Raw genomic sequence first — 21942 nt, forward strand, 5'->3', positions numbered from 1 at the left:
AGCGACGCCGTGTGCCGTGTTGATTAACAAAGAAGACAGTCGTCGAATCGGAACATGCGTGTGAACTGTGTGAAGTGAAATTGAATCTCTGGAGATAGCGCGCAAAGGCAAAACAACATGGACTGCGGATGGAATTGCCGCAAATCCAACGCAAAGCTCTTCCCTGCATCGAATCGAACGCTAAAATTGTGTGGAAATGAAATTAAAGTACACCCTGGGTGTCAGAAAGCGTGTTTTAAAACACGCCGGGGAGAGGATCCTATCTGACATGCCGTTCCGGATCTGGGAATAAGCGATCGTTTAAGCGGGGATGTCGTGTACATCCTGGTTCCAATTAGGTTACTGATGAAAGTCCTTGGAATAATAAGACGATTTTTTTTCATACTTACTACCAATACATTTCGGTGTAAGCGAGGTAAAAATTGAATTGAAGGATTACAAAAAAGTACATGAATCGTTTAGCTTAAGCAAGCACCATGGCAGCAAGCAACGAACCCGCTCGTAAGATCTTGCTGACCCCGTTTCGCGCGTCTAATGGTGTAATGGCGTGTGAAAACCATCCAAATACAATCCATTCCCAATCGATCATCCGTGCGTCGTGACGACAATGTGATAATGCGCCACTTCCTGCTCAAACACTGCACAGCCAGCCAGCGAGCCTCCCGCTGCCTACGATGCAGCCGCCTGCAACCCGTCGTTACCGTTACATCCACTTTAGTGTGTGACTGGTTTTTTTTACAGCAGCACATAGACACAAAACATATTCTCTAAGTAAGACAGGAGGGTAGTGCGCATTTTAGGGCATCCGCGGTCGCTCGCGTGATGATGCCACGGGGTGGGTAGACTGCGGCTTCTTGCGGCACAATTTGCGTAACTTCCTTTGGCTGGGTGGCGGAAAACAGACCCTACAACCCACAAACACACCCCGTGGATGCACCGTGGCCGTCGGTTGATCTAGCCTCTCCTACCCGCTAGGCTCGAGGAGAAGGATGCTCCTTCACCCATTCACTTGGTCGTGCATAATTTTACTCTATTACAGCAGCAGAAGGGAACAAACTAAAACAAACCTTCCGCTTCGGGAACTGTGCGGCGTGTGCACAAATTGCTTGCGACGCTTGTGTGTGTGTGTGTGTGTGTGGGATGGGTTTTGACACGGGGTTAGAGGTGAAGGAAACCCGTTGCTCGCTGCCGGCAGAAGACACAACGCGCACTACATTCTATTACATCACGCGTAACAATGGGGGGGGGGGTGAGTTTTGACGGGTTGGCAAAATCTGCGTGTTTGTGTGTATGGGTGGTAGTTCTTTTGCCTTTCCCCTGCTACTTCCTGCGGGGTGCTTGAAGGAGAAGCCCTTGTAATTCTGTAGTTTTACCACTGTGAGTCTATTGGAGATGTAACCACAGAAGCTTAATCAGATTTGATTTGAATTATATATTTGTTGTTTTCTTTATCGCAATATACCATCTGAAATGTGAAATAAGATTCTTTTTCAGATATGCTCTGAATATTGCATAATTATTAATGAAAAATCGAATTGGTTTTTTTCTAATTGCACTGAATTCAATCAGTGTGGATTGATTTAAAATCACTTTCACTCCAACACATGCGCGTTACGTGATAAGCGACCGATCTCAAGGTGTTAATGGTGCGCTCTTCTCTAGCATGAAACACCTCAGCCTAACATCATCTGATCAATCTCTCCGGTAGTCATAAATAATTTCACCTTAAGTGTATGACACCGTTTGCTGGCGTCATCTTTTTTGTTTTCATATCCGATCGATTTGGCACGATATATGTTGCGTGAGATCAACGCACCACCACCACGGCTGGGGGTTCGGAAATGGGCATAATTTTTCATGAAAGCATGCGTAACATTGTATCCGTTTCCGTTCCCGTACGCTTCACAAAGGTCGTGAGGTTGTGATCGAGTGGCTTTTTTTTTTGTTAGCCCTCCCCGAGAGACATCCCCTTTGTATGCATGCATCCATTGAGAGCAATTTAATGTTTCGGCTGTCTGCGATGTTGTTGGTCGCGTTTTGGCAACATGATTCTGTTACATGAGGAATTTGCTATGTGAAACATGATTCATCTCGTAACACGTGTTCTGTTTTTTTGTTGCATCCTTGTTCAGCTTATCCTATGCCAGCCATCTTATCGCTTGCAAATCGAAATCGCTTTCCATAATAAAAGGCAATATTTTACCATTTAAGGCCACAATAGATATTGAATGCATTTGCCTTATTAATTGCATCGCTGCTTAGATATCAACGAAGAACGAAGCGCATTTATTTTGCTTCGCCATTATTCACATATGATACTTCACGCATATGAATCACCTCTTCGATGGTGGAATTGTAAAGGGGAGCTGTCTTACAACGAAGAAATAAATAATGCACACCAACATACTTTTGTTTAACACTTTGCCTCCCAAACCTGAACATAAAAGCAAACAGCAAATGCCTCTTTATTTGCGAAGATGTTTCATGTGGTTTTCAGCTTCTTCTTCGTCTTCTGTGTGCTTTGCTGTGTGAATAGCGAAAACGCAACATGCGCTATAGCCACCTCTCTGCTTCTTGCGCACTTCTGCACCCCTATTTTTGAATGCAACACAATTGCTTAACAATGGTCAATTCATGATCGAAAATAACTTCCAAGCCACTTACGGCTGCCGCCGCCTTACATTTAACAACCAAACAACATGCCACCGTTGCAACAACACACTAAAATATAAATAATCTTCCGCCGACCATTAGTCAAAGTTTATCATGCTTTTCCTCCACCCACGCCCACTGCCGCTTGCGCTCGCTGCACAACGAAACCCGAACGGCCGACCAAACCGTATCGCGCGATCACGATGGAATGGTTTATTATTCTGCCGCCATTTGCCACCGAACGAGATATATTTCTTCCCAACTCCCGGACACGTCATAAGGGGGCCCGATGTCCGATTGTTGGAGGGTTGCTAGGGACAAGCAACTACCACCACTACTACTACCCTTTGTTAACTATCGGTTCATATCTCCCCTCATCGTGCCATTTTTGTGTTGGAAAAGGTGACAACCGTTTCGAAATTTGCCACACCAGCTCAAAAGGCCCATCAATAATGTGAAGCACAACGGTGTACCGGGGTGCCAGGGTGTGTATCGATGGTGGGGGGGAGTTAAATGTGTAACAGTGCTTCGATACAACTATTTATTACACCAAACAGCAACCCATTTGCCGACGTATACATATCCTTTGCTTCACTGTTGAGCAGAAAGACAGGAACATTATCACTGTGCTGATTAGTTTTCAAATTGTTTTTTTACTATTGTTTATGTTTCCTCCCATTGCAGACTGCGACAGGATAGTGAGCTGCTACTGTCCCGCTCGACACACAACTGGTCCCAGCAGGACCTGCAGCAGCTGACGTCCTCGACGAGCAGCAGCATCGGCGACAATCACAGCTCGGCCGAAAGTAACAGTTCCTCGACGGAAACGCTCAAATGGCTTGGCTCGATGAGCGACGTGTCCGTGGCTAGCCATGCGACGAGCACGTCCGCCCTGTCCAGCGCTGGTAAGTAATTTAGCCCGCTAGTAGTACTGCTCAGCGATGACCTACACTTTATTCAAATTAAAATAATCAATTTATAGCGCTTGCGCTATTTCACTACCTGGCATGCTCATTATATTGCACCCTCGAGAGAGTGTGTACGCCCGCTTGAGATGAATACCACGAATGAGGGTTTTACTTCTTCTTCTTCTTCTTTTTTTTCGCTGTTTCAACTGCACTCGTGTAGAGTCCATATAATGAAAAACAAATAATGAAATACCGGGGTTCGTCGCTTATACTACCCGCGCCCTGGTGCTCTCGATTGAAGTCTTTCGTTTTCGATAGACGCGGGACTGCGCTCGGGCGTCGTTGACCTTTTGCTCTCGCTTGCAGTGTCCCTATCTCGAGGCGATGCAGTTGGAAGGAGCTTTTGTATGTGTGCAAGTGTGTGTGTGTGTGTGCCCTTTCGGTGGGTGCTATGATGGTGTTATGCCCGGGCGCTGTAAACTATCCTTGCTATTCTTGTGTAAATGGGTAGTTTCTACATTTTTCTATTTAATTTCGTGATTTATCATCGCGCCGCGTTCTTTTGCACACCGTCTAGACGGAGTTGATTGTTGTTTAGGCCAGTTCGGCCGGTATGGTTGGTTGACCGGCGGGGTTCTCTCGTTTGTCAGACGAAGCAGCAGCATGCACACACGCAACCTAAACACACCCTTTTACCGAGGTGTGAACATGCATGCTATTGGGATGTGAACAGAAGCCGCCGAGAGCAGACAGAGGCTTTTTCCTCCCGTGCGCATGTGGCGCTGCTTCGCGCGGTAACGAGAGAAGAAAGGAGTGGCCACTGAGGTGCTAAATGAAATTGGTTAGTACTTTCATTGTGTCCATACCGTGCTTGTGCCATGGTCCAATCGAAATCGCAGCAAGTGATCATCGATCGGTTAAGTGGGCAATTCAAGCCGGGTGGAGTCGTCGTCGGTTATAGAAATGGAAATTTTATATTTAGCGTGTACCACCGTGGCTTCTTTTGTGCCTAAATGAAGCCGAGGCGAACTATTTTCATGCAAATGTGTGATGAACAGCCGAAGCACGAGACAGAGAGAAAGAGAAAACGGATTGAGAATAAAACAGTCATCTTAAAGCTCAATCACATATAAAGCAGAGAAATTATTCATTCTTCCCGCAGCTACTCTTCGTCGCGGAAGTGATTGGTGGTCGAAAAAATACATAAATCCCATAACGTGTACACCTCGTGGGGTGCTTTTGTGAGAACAAAAGTATGTAAAACTGAACGACTCCTTACAGCACGCGCTCTCTCTCTGACTGCCGACAGCATCGCGCAGGACGATAACCCCGTCCGGGAAGGAAGGTGTCCGATTATTTACGTTTCAAGTGCGAAAGACGATTTACTCGCGCAAATTACTCACCCGGCTAAAACTTCTCGGTTCACCCCCAAAGGAAAGGTCGACGTCCTTGTCGGCGTCGTTTATTACCGTGAAAGGTAGGGAGAGGGTTGGTGCTGCGGGGTTTGGTCTAGCTCACGACGAATGTGGGTGGATGGGTTTCGTGGGTTGCATCGTCCCATGGTGAAGGAATGTTCTTCCGATTCGGTCGCCCATTAAACGCGCCAGCACTCCAGGTGCCAGCAGTGTCTGTGTGTTTGTGTGCGTTGTCAAAGTGGATGGTAACATCTTTAAAGCCGGAACTGTGCTGTGTCGGCAGTTGCCGGGAGATAATAATCTCTCGCCCAGACCGTGCACAATTACGATCACTTTGAAGTCCACTTAGATATCGGGCGTTATGGTATGGTGAGTGCGATGCAGTTGCGCTCCGGCACACGGGAAGGGGCGTTGTGTGCAATATTATTGCGATGTTTATTTTTTTGCCGTAAAGGAAGTAAATCAAATCACCTCCCGGTTGGTACGTTCCGTAGTGCGCGTGCGCTCGTTCTGTGCAGGACAGTAATTCTTTCTTAGACTGTCTTATTTTATCCGCCTGCAGAATCCATCAGCATTCGGTAAATACAGTGAATGGTGTGGGGTTGTACTCTATCTACCCCGTCTTCGCCGTGTTCCCGTTGGCTTCTGTCCTGCAAGAAAGATCTGTTTGATTGAGAACGAGGAAGCAAAGTGAGCCTGTGTGAAACCCTCCGGGCAGCCCGACTGCTGTGTGTACCGAACAGCATTTTTGTTTACTTTCGTATTAAATTGTTTACTATTTATTTTGTGATGGATTTATTGTGATTGCAAACGCGCTACCTCTGCGCCAGATGTTGCAGCGTGTATGGTGAGCTGCAAAGGTTAGCGTCCAGAAAGGTTACTCTTGCATCAATTGGGTCTGGGATTGCTGTGTGCTTGTGCAGGAAAAGCAGGGAGCGTTTATCCTGGAGCAAAGCGACATCGACGGCTCGGTGGGAAACGTTCCATTTGACCTATCGATTGTTCTGGAGCATAACTCTTCGGGATCGTTGCTACTTTACTGGCTGGTGGTGGGAGAAATACAGTCCTTTCCCTTGTCTTGATTGACGTAAGATCCAACTCTGAAGTACCGGTCGCTAAAGGATTCTATCACGCCTTTATTTGCCCAAGGGATTTAATAGCGCCTCGCAGTCTGCAAAGACGCAAAACACGAGCGATAGTGTGGGAGCTACTTTATTGTGGCATTTACATTTTGCACCGTCCAGCAGGTTCCGCAATTAAAAAGTGCGAATTAAGGTGGTTAATACAGGGTAATAAAACGACGCCAACATTATTGTTAATTTTTTACTTCTTCGATCAGGTTCTTGATCAATCAAGGTCTTGCATCGGTTAAATAAATTGGGCTTGACTAGGTTCAAGGACGTGAGTAGGTACTTAATATCTTCATTGATTGGTAAATACTTAAGCTGTATCTTAAGCAAACTAGATTACTTTGGTAAGGAGCAAAAATGTGGAACACAAAATAAACCTTTTTTCATACTCACCAACAAATTAGCATATAGGACGACTGGTTACTGGGTCACTTGCTATAGAAGACAAACAGAAGCCAGCAGTTGACTCTATTACAAATAAATCCCCGGGAAACAAAAAAACCCCGTAAGATAACAACTCGCTCCAAGAATGGCGTCATCTTGACAGCTTCATCATCGGGCAATTTTGACGTACCTGTCAAAGCGATGTCGTTTCTCCTAAATATGTCTCATCAAGTGGGAATTAGCGGACGTGTGAATAAGGAAATCAGCACTATCTTTACTGCTTTCCACACCGACACTATTTTGATTTGCTGTGTAGGCGTCGTTCCACAGCACCCGGCAATCGAGTGGAGTGGTGATCTGTGTGACTCTTCAGGTTCGCATCTCGTCTAGAGCACTGTATTGGCTGGGGGGGACATGGCATACGTGGTAAGTGGTAGCAATGCGACTAAAGTCTTGTTTGGACCCTGGAAACTATCATAAGAATCGTTTGCATATTTGAAGCACCTTCCTTTTCTCCCCCCCTCCAAGACATTCATTCCTATTTGCATATTTGCTGAACTGCTGCTGCCTGGTGCCCACCGAAACCCAAAGCCCTCCATAATGTGTGTCACTACCCCGGTGCAGCTACGTAACGTTGTTTTTTTCCTTCGCCATGCTTTAGTAATGCATCACGCATTTACTTCGCTTGACCACTTCTTCGATCGCTTATCCTTCGCAAGAAATACCTCAGGCGGGCTCTTATGTGAATGTGTGTGCGTTTTGAATGCAGATTGCGTCCTCCGCTTCATTCCAAACCCACGGAAATATAGGAGTTATCGCGGTCTGGAATACTGTCGCAATCTTTTGCGCACACACACTGTGCGACAACGCCCCAACTAGACTATGGTCAATGTTGAAGCATGCAAGTAGACAGACAAGGGGGCACTTTTTCGCGTTTGCGGTTTCCTTAGCAATGGGTCCGAAACCTTGAATTCGATCTGGCAGCCAATAAATTATTTGGCTTTGCAAAAACCGTGAAGGTTTCCTTGGCGATGATCGACCGAAGTTAGTTTTTGGGGTTTGGGGCTAAGCGTCACATGGTGAGTAGGATAGAGATAGAGGACTGGGAAGATTCGAGCGTTGGTTGTGTAGAGAAAGGTCGAAAAATCCTATTGTTGCTATCTCCAAAACGTAACTTCATAACGTTTCTTTCTGTTCGGGATGTTGGGTGGTTGAACGATCCGCGAATCTGCAGCACCTCGCCACCAACGATCGCGTGTTCTGCGGTCATGATTCTAGAGCGACCTCCTTAACACACACAGTCGTCCACCCTACGATGACAACGAAAATTGTGTCCAAGAAGAAAGACTGGCAGAATAGAGGGGAGGGAGGACGATTGGAGGTCTCGTGAACTGGAAACTGGTTTTATTCGCTATGAATCAAGCAATCGTAGATCGACCCCCGTCGGTATAAAAAAAGGGATTTAGAGCCGCCTCGACGTTCTCCCGCAGGGGCTTCTTAGGCTTAGAATGTACGTGTCCCAAGTGCCCAGTGTCCGAGCGCGGTGCTCCAATGCTACAAATACCCTGGCAAACCCGCTAGTTAGCGGTCGCCATTTGGTGTGGTTGTGTGTGCGTTTTAGGGAGTGGTGTGTCCAATGGTGGTAAGAACTTGGCCACAGCTACAAAACCACATTTCGTAGGTCCAAAGCCTTCCTAACCACCCACCACATCCCTTCGGCCGATCAAGAGCTAGAATAAATGGGCGCCACTATCCGCACTAAGCACGATCATACCAGGGCCTGAGACTGCGAGTCACAATTAAGTCACGAAGTTTCACCCTCCATTATCATCGCAAAACAAAGTTCAATGTCCACTCGATCGGCTTGGGCTCTTGCGCGAAACGGTGGACTCGGTGGTGAATGTTAATGTCCGGTCGGTTGGATGACGGGCTTAACATTCTTGCAGAAGTGTAACCTCTACCCGGGAGTTGTCCGGGTTGAATGCAGCCCAAAAAAAAAAAAACGCTACGTGACGGTTTTGTATCTCTCAGGGCATCGTTTTCAAAATCCAATCTTGAACAATCAATATTATTGACGACGATCAGCAGTTCAATCTGGGAAGAGATGGTTTACGCTCCTGAGAACGAAACGAATGAAATTTGATTTTCATGAGTCGAGGGGACTCTCAAGCTTGGAGGCAGAAGATGGCGGAAGATTTAGTCGTAAAATGCTCTCATCCTCTTCATTTGGAGCCGCAGTTTCGCCCGCCAACACTTTTTGTGCCGCGCGCGCAGCATCTGTGCGCGCACCCGTGAGGAAGCGTTCAGAAGTCCCCATCGAAAGCAGAAGTGAATGCACTTTCGTATCGATCCCTGGCCAAGGCTCCTCGTTCCTGGACGTGATAGCTCGTCGTCGTTGGGTCGGTCCGGGTTCTTCTCCCGACATCAGAGCCCGGCTGCGTGTTTGATGCACGAGAACGATTTCTTTGCGCCTTTGGAATCTTCACTGCGCAAAAACAGAAGAAAAAAACCGGATAACTCCCGGGATCTGAGCACCTTGGATTCGGGATCCGAGAACAGGTTTACCAGCAGGCGCGCGCGCGCGTCATGTACTCGAGCACACACAACACCGCACCCAAGCGAAAAAAGAAAGAAACAAGTTTCAGGCCTTCCGCTTATCGCTCCCGGCCCCTTTTACCATCCACCATCCGGAGATTGCGAATGTGTTTCTGTGCACTGGGCGTCCTTTCCTGGGCATCTTCTTCCCCCTGCACCAGGACGGGTGGAACGTACAAAGCAGAACTGGAGAAAGATAAGCAAACAAGAAGATGACTTCAGTGCTCTGGGAGAAAGAAACGGCTTGGCTGCCCTCCGTTAAGGCCGAACCGGGTCCAACTTCTTACTGCCGTTGGCTGCAAAAGTGGTCTGTGGTATTTTGCAAACCTTCTGGGCCCACGAGAGCGCTCCAGCGCACTTCCCCGAGGGGCGTCTGTGCGCGGTGGTACGATTTTCTTGCTGCGTTTTTCAACTTCCCACCCCGGGGCCATGATTAGCCGAAACGGGACGAGCTTGCATGATTTTGGAGCATTATATTTAGGCTGTTTGACCTGGCCTCGCCTCAAAACGACCAGGACCACGACGTTGATGATGATGACGATGGTAACCGTATTCTGTATGTTGCTGGGTCGTTGGATGTTTTCCCACTTTTGTTGTTGTTCTTATTGCTTCCCTGTGTCCGATCTTCCAGGGCAAAGATGGGGAAGTAGCTACAGCTTGTGGCCACGACCTTGGAGATTAACGTTTGCGGTTTGTGGCAGGTGCAATTTTCGTGATATAGGGCTGGCTGGGCTTGGTTTTTTTTATTGTTACTGTCTGTTGCTTTTTTGGGATGCATTTTCTCTTCTGCTCTGCTTATAATGAATGTCTTTGGAGTTGCAGTTTTTTTTATGGGACTGAATGTTGTTTTTTGTTCTGCCCACCGCTGCAGGGCAGGCACAAAACAAATCGCTTTTTAACTAATAGTGCAATAATTTTTACGTGAAGCAATTAATTTTGGTCCTGCTGATAGAGGTAGGATTGAAGCAAAAAGGGCGGCTTCATAGAATGGCTGCAGAAGCATGAGAAAAGCTTAAAGTGTTTTTTTTTTTGCGACAAGAATGAGTTGGAAGTATGGCTGGGAGATGGTAAAGTAATAATTATTTCGTACTAAATCTTCAGAACGTTAGATGCTCTTGGTGTTTGCTGTCAGAACTTGTCAGTATGCTTGCATCCAGCACCCGTCAATCGCCTTGGCTGGTGAACCTCACTCAAGCAATCAATTTAATCGTCCCATTGTGGGGCAGGATGTTGGCGAGAATAAAAATTGAAATAAAATACTTCACCTGACTAAAACCTTTTCCACCCCTTGCACGGTTCACTGATTGATACTTCAAAATAGTACGACCATCTTTACGATCCAAACACCGGCGACTGATCACCTCTGGTTTGATTACTTTTAATGAGAATGAGCATTCGGTGCTCGGGAAATGGGTGTCATAAAGACGTTTTTTTCCTCCTCCTATCCACAGATATTCCTTTTTTGCTCTGCAAACGCTTGCATACCTTTCCGATAAGGTGCGTACAGCCTGGGTGAACATTACGTGACATGTATGCACCGTTTGCAACAATGTTTCGCAAAGATGCAGAATGCAAAAGAAATTGTGCTTAGTTCTCGGAGTAATCGATGGTTCTTTCCTTGGGTCCGTCAACTTGCGCAGGCATGTTGTGCAATTCCGAAGCTGCCTGGTCACCATCCACCGCTGTCCCGTTTTTTTTTTGTTGCCGAGCTGTGCACGAACAAAGTTTATTCATCGTAAATTTTATGGGCCATAATTTTGCGGATTATTTCTTCCGTAACATGGGGATTAAACGGAATTGAACAATCATCGATCCATCATCACGATGATCACCGACGAACACGCGGTGAAGATGCTGCGGGTTCAAGCTGTCCAAAGTCTAACTCCCTTCGCCGGCGCACATCCGCAAGGGATGGTCGTACTTTATTCACCTTTCATTTAGCTTTTTTTTGCGTAAGACTTGCGCATCTTTCACGCAACCGAAACAAAACGCGCCCGTGCAGCCACCGTGGATGGGATGTGTGCGCAGAATGATGATCAATCCCGTCGTATTTTCTGCTTATGACGCGTAGGTAATGACTTTCAGATAACTTCGCGCAAACGCTCTTTTTCTCGCGACGGAACAGCGACGATTCCAATGAGGGTAAGGCGTGAACTGCAACACAAAACAACCAACCAACGCGTGTGTGTATGTACGAATGGAAAACAATTACGGATTGGCGACCAAGCAGAAGAGAACGCACACCCGCGAGTCCATTCTGCCGAGGTCGAGGCGCGATTGAATCAACGCCATTGCAATCAACGCGATTTCCGCAATAAAACGTTCTGATAGATCTATCTGGTGAGAACGACACGAACCGGGCGATCGATCGGTACACGCATCGAGAACCAGGGTATACGTGGTGGTGGTGGCCATAAGTTTTCAATATCTCGTAGTTCGATCGTCACCTACGTCGCTTTGGCTGTGGGCACTTGGGCACGCGCAGGATATTGATTCTAATGACAGGCCTCAGGCCCCTGGTGGACGATGTCCGAGTGGATAAAAGCAGACTTCGCCCATGTCGCCCATTGGACACTACGGTGCGCTTGTACTTCGTAATCGTTACGCCCGTTGGTGCTTATACCATCGCAGGCTGTCATGTTCGGTTTGCAGACATAAGTGACATCGATAGACTTTCATGGACTTCATGTTCTAGGGGAGATTACGCTGTTTCAGTGGAAAAAGTACAAGCACTGTAAGAAGTGTTCTACGCTCAAGGATACAACAAAATGGGGAGTTGTTTGCATCATCATCGGTAAGGAACGGCGGGAATGCAAAAACCTGCGCACAAATCACACTCATGCGCGACGCCGTAATAAGTCGTAAAATTCCAATTATAATTCAATCCCCCGACATCGCACTGTCGCGACACAAAGAAGAAAGGAGTTGCCACTTACAGACGCCTTCACATCGCTTGCACAAGAGGGACGTCGATCACCGCCTCGAGGACGTTAGGAGCTTAGACTGCCCCAACCAAGCAGCGTGTTGCACACGTCTTCAGTGATGAGTTAGACTCCGTTAGTGGTACGTTAATTATCCGTAGCTTTAGGCCATCTGTGCAACGCAGCTCTAAACGGTTTCCGGTTCGTGCAACGACGACCACGCGTTTTGTTCCGAGCCGCTTCCGAAACATTTGGAGCTTAAAAACACGAAATAATTGCAATTAGAATCGCCACTGCCCGCTGAGTTCTGAGACGCCTCCGTGTGTAATTTTGTCCACTTTTGGAGGTTAATTTTGTTTCGCTATATGCGCTGCTCCTTCCTTGTAGTGGGCAAGCACGGTCGGGGAACGTTAATCCGCGAAATAATTGTGACGTCGGCGGCGTCGTCGTCGTCGTCGGAGTTTACTGTTTTACGATCGATTGCTGCTAATGAGCGAAGCTTTATGGATCCCCTCCGGTGGCACGCTGTAAGCAGCCGACGTCTTCCTTCATTCCGGGCTGTCGCGAACCGCCCATGTCAAGGCGTCGGTCAGTCAGCCCAGTCAGTCGTTGACTTCCCCGGCCGGAGGCGACAGTGGGTTTCGCGAAGCGGCGCGCGTTCTACAACAGTATGCGACGGCAGTACGCGAACGCCTCCATAGCGGTGTTGCACAAACAACCACCGGGAAGGCGCTGACTTCATCGACGCCCGAAGGATTTGACACGCGTTGACATTGAAAGTGGTCCACAAGCGAAACCGAAAGTAAGCAGTGGAACGTACACCAAGGGTGGTTTGTGGTGCTGCGTTTGTGAGGCCCGGTTACGAACTGTTCGCATTCCAATCGACTCCGATCTCGGTGCGGTACGTCATCGAGGTATGCCCCCGTCGAAGGGGAAGGGGTTTCCTATGTAAATCGCGCGGCCCATTGCGTGATCGACGTAAATTTCCCTTTCGTGCGATAGTTGGCTGTCGATCGTGGTCGGAAAGTGATCCACTTTCCGCCTTGCTAGACACGGCGCGGGCGCACACAAAAACAATGAATCAATCAGGCCGACGGTTTTGGGTTCGCACTTCGCGGCGAGAATGCGCGCAAATCGTTGGTGGCGATAATTTGCATAAGCCTTGCGGGGGGGAGTTCGAAGATAACCAAAGAACTCGATCGGGATCGATCTCTGGATGATTGGTTGAAGTTGAAGGGAGTTGGAAGGGAAAGTTGGCGTGTGAGGTAAGCGGGCAAAGCGTATCTCCAATTTCAAGACGTCACCCTCGGGGGACACGCGTGCAAGAATTCAGAATATCCGAGGCGCCCGGGTCGTATGCTGCAGGACGGCCGCGAACGCAGCTACGAGCTTGGGGAACTGTCGAAAGGTTAAATTGATGGCCAGTACAGTGCGGTCAATACAATGTGTGTGGTGATCGAATTTCTTGCGCAACCAGGAATGAGGAATCCCGTTAGAGAGGGTCTAAAATGGCATGCGAAACAAGCGCAGAGTTGTGCTTTGGGATTATTGACACACGAGGACAGTATTGTGAATTTAAAGAGCTTGAGGCTGCCGGAGACTGGCCAGATTGAATGTCTGATGACCTTATGGATTGTATAATGTAGCAAACTGTCAGTAGGATCATACATTGGAGTTGGATTTACAAAAAAGCCTTGGGATTTCTGGAGGTAATTGACCAATCTGGTGGAATTGCTGGACTGTATTGATCTTTCAATTTTATCGTAGACTCCCTCCCCCGAGGAGAGCTGTAGTATGTAAACTGTTTCCTGTAAATCATTTGTAGGCCAAACACAAACACTTGGATGTACAAAACTATAGCAAAAAAAAATCGTCTCCCAGCCATAACGCTCCTCACAATGAGCGTTAAAGTAAAATGCAAATATTTGCACACCCCGTTGAAATAAGACGATGAACTTGTGTACCAAACCACTTGGCACTTGACGTGCACAAAAATTAACAACTCACCCTTCGGTGACTAATCCAAACACAACAAACTTTAACTGATCGTTTTGCTTTTTTTCTCGCTCTCTCTCTCCCTCTTCTTCTCATGCATTAGGCTCAACCTCGCAGCTGATTGCGCACAGTTCGCGCGTCCGCACGCCCCAGCGCCACAATTCCGAGAGCATCCTGTACATGTCGAACGATGACCAATCGTCGCTCGGCGGTGTGTCCCAGTCGACGGGCTCGCTTCACAACAATCACATGCTGACGCATCGCCAGCAACAGCAGCAGCAGCAGCAGCAACAGCTACATCCCCAGCATAACCATCACTTCCATCGGCACCAGTCGCATCGGCACAGTCATTTGCACGCGAATGGTGCCGCCGGCAACAACCATCACACATCGGGCACGGGCGCTAGCACGGGAACTACCGGATCGGCAACAAGTGCGACGACTCCTGCCGTCCAACCGCAACAGCCGCAGCAGCAGCAGCAACCATCGCCGACGGGATCGACGACGCAATCGGGCAACGGTTCCGCCCCGAACACACGCTCTAGTCGTAGCAATAATCGATTGTTTCCTATCAGCACGTACACGGAACCGCCTGGAAGTGGCGGTGGAGGTAACAGCCACAACAACGGCACCATCAACAACAGCAGTGGCTGCACAGGAAACGCTCCGCAAACCAACGGCGGTGGTTCGATGGTGGATTTCAAGTGAGTATTATTATTGCGTTTTACTGGACGAAAGGTGGCTCTAACCGTGTTTCCTTTTCTTTTACAGACAACTCAATTCACACAACTGGCAGTCGGTGGCGGAGCGTATCAATGAGCTTGAGAAGCATCAGCAGCAGCAGCAACATCACGGGATTAATCTGCACAGCAGTAGCACGTCCAATCTGAATGGCAACAGTGCTGGTGGCACTGGTCAAGCAAACAAGTCGCACCTGAATCAACACAACCTATCGGTGACATCGAACGGGTCTTCGAATCAATCGTTAACATCACCTGGCAAGCCACAGCAACAGCAGCAGCCGCAGCAACAGCAGCAGCAACAGCAACGCTACACCTACTTTGACCCTAGCAAAACGCACCGTGTATCAAATCCTTCACTGAAAGCCTTCCAGAAGAACGCCGTCATTTCGTACTTTGAGCGTCAGCAGCAGCACGCTCGTGAGAGCATTCACTCACGGCCTAGCTCACTCAATCTGTCAGCAGCGGGAGGGAATAATAGCAACGGTAGCAGTGGAGGATCACCGGGAGCTTCCACCAACTCATCCAAACCGCAATCGGGAGGCAGTCCACCCGGCGTATCGACACCGGTGATCAGCTCGCACTCGCAACGATCATCCATATCGAGTGCGTACTCGTCGGCAGCCGGGAGCATGATGGAGCTGTCCAGTGCGTCGCTATCGATGGGAAGCTACTCACCGCCGAGCAGCCTTGCCGTACAGCAGCAGCTGGACAAGCTGGCGGTGAACAATCTGCGCAATCAGCTTGCCTCCGTTCACACGATGAACCTGCTGAATAAGGTTGTACCTCCCCCGAGCGTACAAACGGAGCAGCAGCAGCAGCAGCACCAGCAACAGCAGTACCACCAACAACACCACCAGCAGCAGCAAATGATCAGCAACGCCACGTTGATCCTCGCGTCGGCAAATGGGTTACCCAGTGCCCCGGGCTCTAACATGGGCGATGCGATGAGTGAAAGTCATGAAATGATCTCGTCACTAGATGGTGCACCACCTCCACCGCCACCGCCCAGGAATCGTGCGTCAATGCTGCCCATGGGCAGTGTGGCACCTTATTCGCCCTCCGCCCACATGGCAACAGTTAGAAGGTACGCTTGGATTTGCTGAATTGTATGAATTTTTCACTAAACTATCTTTTTCTCTTGCTTTTAGAACGTCATCTGCTTCGGAATACTCCTCCATCCGCGACAAGCTGATTCAGCAGCAGCAGCAACTGTCCAAGGATCTGCTCGGCCCGATGATAATGGGTCCAATCATTGCGCTCGACGATTGGGTGCCGGAGCGGCCACCCAAAAACCCAATGCTACGGATACCGAGCCCCGAGCTGCCACCGCCGCCGCCCGTGCTGACCCCAACGGAGGATGTGCTGCTGATCAACCAGGACGAACCGTTGCCTCCACCACCGCCGGAGCTGCTGCGGCACATGCGTCAGCTGAGCGATTCGGGCGACTGTCGATCGAACTCTGCCAGCCGGCGGAACAGTTTCGCGGGTCAAACGAACAAAAAGAGCCTCTATCGCGCGTCGACGTTTGAGAATCTTTCTCCCGCCAATGCACCACCACCTCCTGGCGGGCAGCATCCACAAAACGTCGCAGTGGTACCGCCGATGGTACCGAAAAAGCCACAGCAATGCCCTACCAGCGGCCCGACCGACGGCATGACGAACGTGAACCGACGGCCAGCATCGAGTATGGCCAAAACGCAAACGGTTCCTTCGATGGCTTCAACGGTCGCTAATAACGGTGTAGCGGGTATGCAGCCGATGCATCACCATCACCATCGAATGTCCCATCAGATGGTACCGAACGGTAGACCGTCTCAAGAGCAGCACCAGCATCATCGTTTATCGTTGCCACTGCAGCAAACGTCTGCACCGTCGTTGATGATTGCCTCGCCACAGCAACAGCAGCACCAACAGGCCAACTTTGTTGCTGGCAGACAGTCGGACACACGCATTTCCGTGCGCAAGCGTGCGCACAACTCGCAACAGATACCGGTGTCGGAGTATCTGTCGAAAATGAACGGTGCGCCACAGAATGGCACAACGCCACCGCCACCGCTAAAACCCCGCATGCCCGTGCAGCCGCTGGCTGAGTGCAATGGTCAGCAGCCAACGCTGCAGCAGATGCAGCAACAGTTCCTGCAGCATCAACATCAGCAGCAGCAGCAACAGTTTCAACAGCAGCAGCAGCAGCTCATTTCGATGGGAAGCAAAAGGTAGGTGACTTCGAAATGCTTGCTCGAATTAAACACATTCTAACGGGTTAAAACGATTATCTTGAGCAATATGTCTGCCAGCGCATATTTCCGTGCCATGTTTAGACAGCGTGTTTCACCCCTTTGCAAGGTGACGAATATAAATGTGCGCACCGGCATTACATGCTGATAATTAATTGTACACGTTCGCTAACAACATCATTGTGTGGGATCAAGCCCTACATTTGAGCTCATTCATCCTTCGGTTAAATGTGTTGCCTTCCCTTTTTAGTTTTTTGGCCAGCTTAAGACAACTCCACCGGGCTTGAACCCTTCATTAAACCACAAAACAAAGGGACAAACAAGTAAAGGACATCGTCGGTTACTTCTAAGCGCGTCAAATCCGTCTCAAACAGCTGTTTAAAGCTAACGAACCGATCGCAACACTCCGCTGCGCGACTGGACAGAGATTTGTAATTGAATCATTTACAACCGTTTCGAAGTATCGAATCGCGGCTGGATGCAGCTCTCCCCGTTACCATTACACTGTACAGGGCTCCAGTTGTTGCGGTGTTGCAGTGGACACACACAGAGAGCGCGGGCCGTGGTGCAGCAGCCATCACACGTAAGCCCAGCACGGCAGCTTGAAACCGTACCTTAATGGGTATAAATTTATTATAATCAAATTATGACCACCCCGAAACCCACCCACCCGGCGGGCGCTCGGTACGAGGAGGTGCTTTTATTTACCCTCCCTCCATGCGAAACATGAAGCCCATGGGAGAGATATTGAGCGGGATCAAATCGAATCGGTATTTTAGTTGTGTTCCAGTTTATTTTTTTCCCTCTTCTTCTCTCTACTGTAGTAACCCCCTTTTGGACTCGTCGGGGTGAGGAGATATTGTGGTAAAAACGTTACCTCCCTTACCAGTGACATTAATTGATCCTGAACCGCTAGGCGCTTTGAACGTCGCAACACACGGCTGGGCAAAACAAAGTGAGCAAAGGCCGTGTTGCTGTACACTTATTTTCGATTTTTCGCTCTCGGGAGCAGCACAAAGACGCTCCCCTTCGCAAGGATGCAAGGGAAGGGAGGGACACAGCCAGTCGCGGTTATCTACGCTCGGAAACCCATAAGCTTTTGACCCCATTTGAATATCGGGCTGATTAATTACAACACCCCGTCGAGCAGCAGCAACGATAATTAGGTTGCCATAAATATCAACTGCCGTCTAGGGTCTAGGCGGGTGGAGGGTTTCGGTTCAGCTTTTCCGACCGCCAGTCTAGAGCAAACCTTTATCTGTTTCGCTGCCACCACCTCCTCACCGTCTTTCCGGTGTCTGTAGATGCTGTGCCCGTGTCATTGTGGCAACCTTCTTAGACGACGCGGGTTGATGTTTTTTGCCTACAATTTCCTGCACTTCCTGCACCCACCTATACTAGAACAGCTCGTAGTTGCATCGTGACCCTCAGCAAGCTCGCTGGTAGGATACACTAAGAAGCAGAATAAATCACTCCAGTTCCTTCGTCGCTCCTACGTGGCACGCAAAACCGTTAGCAGCACACACACACACACACACCCGCACGCTTATATGGCAAAGTGGTTAGATTTTTATCGTTCCACTGCTGCTGGCATCGCGACGTATCGCGCGGCGATGGTTGGCGGTGGCAACCGCCCGGTGTTCGGCTTTCCTTTTTCGGTTGCAAAAGTATTTCACTCTGCCACACTGCTCCTCCATTCCGGCAACAACAAAAAAGCGCAATTAATGGCGCGGTGCAACATATTTGCACTTTATCGTCGCGCTCCTCCGGCATTCATTAGCGGGGGATGCTGTGCTTCTCCATTTTCTCTGTGCCACTTTGTATCGATGCGGGCGCGAGACTGTGTTGAGGATGGCTGATGGATGGTTTATTGATAAATTAAAACAGGAAATCCCGCGGTGGGAGCTCGTGCATGTGAGTGAGTAAATGCCATTAGAATAAATCGATTTAAATGCGATCGTTTGCGTGTGGCGTATTGCCGATCGGGAATGAGCTAAGGTTTTTACATTAATTGTGATTTTTTTTTGCATCGGAATTGAGAGTGTGTTACTGTGGTGATCTAAATTAAGTTGATTTATTTAAAGCAGCTCTTTCAACATTTTATAGAAACGATCTAGATCACCGTACACTTGCAGTATTGTGCCTTTTCATGAAGCGGCAATCTCAATGAGATGAACGCAAAAAAAACTAGGATTGACTTCTGTCACGCAATATGGTGCGCTTTGTCGGTGGTCGGTATCCTACCCCCCTCAATCTGCCAAGAACAATCGAAAAGCGGCTCGGTCGTGAACATTTTTCCGTGGCTTTTGATCAAGATTTCAACACCTAATACACCCTGCGGGCAAAGTAATCCACACCGCAAAGCGCCGAAGAATGGGTTTTATTTCATTCTTTGCACAATCCGTCCGGCGCACCGGCACTGCGGCAGGGAAAGGAAAATCCTCATCGTCGTGACTGTGGAAGGAAAGCTCGAATCGTGTGCTTTCGATCGATGAACGTGCCGCGCGATGGACAGTTGCTTTTTTTTTGTTTGTGAGGAGAGATGGAGAGCGAGGTAGCGCCCGTTCCAATCAACCGGAGCACCGGGTGTGTAACAACGCCCGACGTTAGGAAGCGACGAGGGCACGTTTCTGGTCGTGTTTGGGTGTCAAAATGGACGGTAGTTTTACAACCCACCCTGTCACAAATGATATAATAAGGCAGATCGTGTCGCTCGTAAACAAACAAGCGGAGGGCGCGGTAAAATTGTCAGTGAGACGAGCGAACATCGACCGTACATCGTCTGCTGTCGATTTTGTGTTTGATTCTAACATTGAAACTTAAAAAAACAACCGATCAATGCGCCATCGAGAGGAAAAGCTTCTAGTGACCAGCAGCTTGTGACATTCAACATTTTCCTGGGCTGCAATAGTGTTCACGATTTCGTTCCTGCCATCTCGTACCGGGCGACAAAGCGGGTGGACAATATTTATGGAACTGGAGCACACCACCCTCTCCAACACACACACACACGGAACCAGCGCGACAATATTCGTTCAGATTTCACGTTTGGGCGGAAAAGGGCATCGCGCAAGGCCTATGTGCTTTTTTCTGCGCTCCAACATGCATCCGATGGCATTTACCCAGGACAAGGGAATGCTCGTAAAACACGAGACAGTACGCATGTTGGGTTGGCGTGTGGCGAAAAGGGTAGCTACAATGTTGCTAGACGGTGACATGAAATAGGCTTCATTGAGCCGGGCGGCACTGCTGAACAAAGGGAAAGGCATATTAGCCAGGGTTTGGTCCTAATGGAGAGTAATGTGTATGATTTGAATGTTATAACTACTGGCGGTATCGTTCAAAAACACCAAATGAAAACATTATTTTTGATATGCAATAGTAGACAATTTTAGGGGAAAAGTTAGGCTTAAACTGTATGTTCAACATGGTAACTGAAATATCAATTTTCTTACTGCAACAGCCGCAATCACAGTTACTGTTTTACACATACTTTAATCCATTCAAACAAATTACAACATTCTCGCGCCAAAGATCCAACAAAGCTTTACAGCTTCCGCCGAAAGCTTCCCTGATCGAGAGAGCACATAAAAGCTCTCGCCGAAAGCTTTCACGCTTCAAGCGAACACTTCAAAGCTTCGATCGAAAGCTTTCCTTTCTCTTCCCCAACAGCCTACAGAAAACTCGGAAACAGCTTTCATTTTCGATGCTTGCCTTGAAAGAAATAGCCCTTTTATGCACCAGTTCATTAGGCTGCAATCAGGCCAACCCCTTCTAAGCCACCACGCTATCACCACAAAGGACAGCAGTATGCTGATTAATGGCCGCATTCACACCTAGACCACTTATTCCGATCAAGGAACGCTCCGGATCGGGAACTCCTTGGACCCCCGTGAATTATTACCGATCGCCAGTGGCATTCCCGGTTTGAAAGCTCGCATTAGGCGAGGCCCTATTTGTGTCTCCGTTTTGAGAGATGGAAAAAGACACACCACACAAACCGGGCGCCAAAATAAATCGACTCGGCCCGTGGCCGGCCGTCGCGTGCGGCCACTCGTTGATAGCGTAACAAGTTTTATGAAGTGTTGCGGGCAAAATTGTAAACATATTGCAACTGCAATTTATTGGAACCGATGGGCACGGGTTGCCTCGAATCCGGGCGCAAAACCTATCATTCGCGCGCTGTTGGTGTGCTCGAGTGGGTTATGCACACACACACGTACACACCCGATGTTTTAGGTACACGACGTTTCGTTTGTTTCGGACCCTTATTTTTTGCCGCCGCTTAGTGGTGCTGTGCCGCTTTGCTCTCACTTTTCGCCTCCCTACAAAAGCAATACGTCATTGGTGGCATTTTGGAGGATCGTAACCGATCGGCGCTATTAGGAGCCTTTCAAGAGTACCGGGTGGGTGGGTGGCTGGGTCGAGGCAGCACAGTGTTGGCGGTGGTGGATCATCGTGGGCGCAGACACACGCAGGCGTTAGTGAGCCGATTATGGAGCAGAAACAAAAAATTAGCCACAACAAATTGATGATATAGAAGCATTAGGTGTTGGGCTGTAGGGCGGTTTGGGGGAGCCCACAGCGAGCTAATGAGCCGTACGAGGAGCGCTTTATTTGAAAGGCTCGCTCGGAGGAGAGTCACAACTGTATGCTGGGCCACAACCGCAGCTGTGGGTGCCGCGGAAGGTGTTCAGGCGTGAGCAAATTTATTTAATCAGCAGTGAAATAATTGAATAGAAGAAAAATGAGCATTTGTTGGGAACTGGTAGCTGTCGGCAGGCGGAGAGGTAGGGGTGTTGTTTTCAAAGCTTTCCAATGCTTATGCGCGCTACGGTCATTTGCTATGTTATGTGATCTCCATTACAAAGAATCGCCACATTCGCCAAAGGTGAAATGGGCAAGAATATTTCTTCTCCGCGGCCTGTAATGTGTTTTAAATCTCTCTACCATTTTCGAGTGAAG

At 48.7% G+C, this 21942-nt stretch overlaps 1 protein-coding gene across 2 annotated transcripts in view; it reads left to right on the forward strand.

Moving 5' to 3' along the window:
* Positions 1-21942, forward strand: part of LOC120954896 (protein Shroom) — a 181084-nt gene that overhangs the window by 83413 nt on the left and 75729 nt on the right. For both annotated transcript variants that reach the window (XM_040375201.2, XM_040375202.2), the window contains exons 4-7: positions 3337-3557; positions 14104-14704; positions 14772-15827; positions 15892-16956. In XM_040375201.2, the coding sequence (XP_040231135.2) occupies positions 3337-3557; positions 14104-14704; positions 14772-15827; positions 15892-16956 (2943 nt within the window). The remainder of the gene's footprint in view (positions 1-3336; positions 3558-14103; positions 14705-14771; positions 15828-15891; positions 16957-21942) is intronic.

The sequence above is a fragment of the Anopheles coluzzii genome, chromosome 3 (assembly GCF_943734685.1).
Source record: "Anopheles coluzzii chromosome 3, AcolN3, whole genome shotgun sequence".
NCBI lineage: Eukaryota > Metazoa > Arthropoda > Insecta > Diptera > Culicidae > Anopheles > Anopheles coluzzii.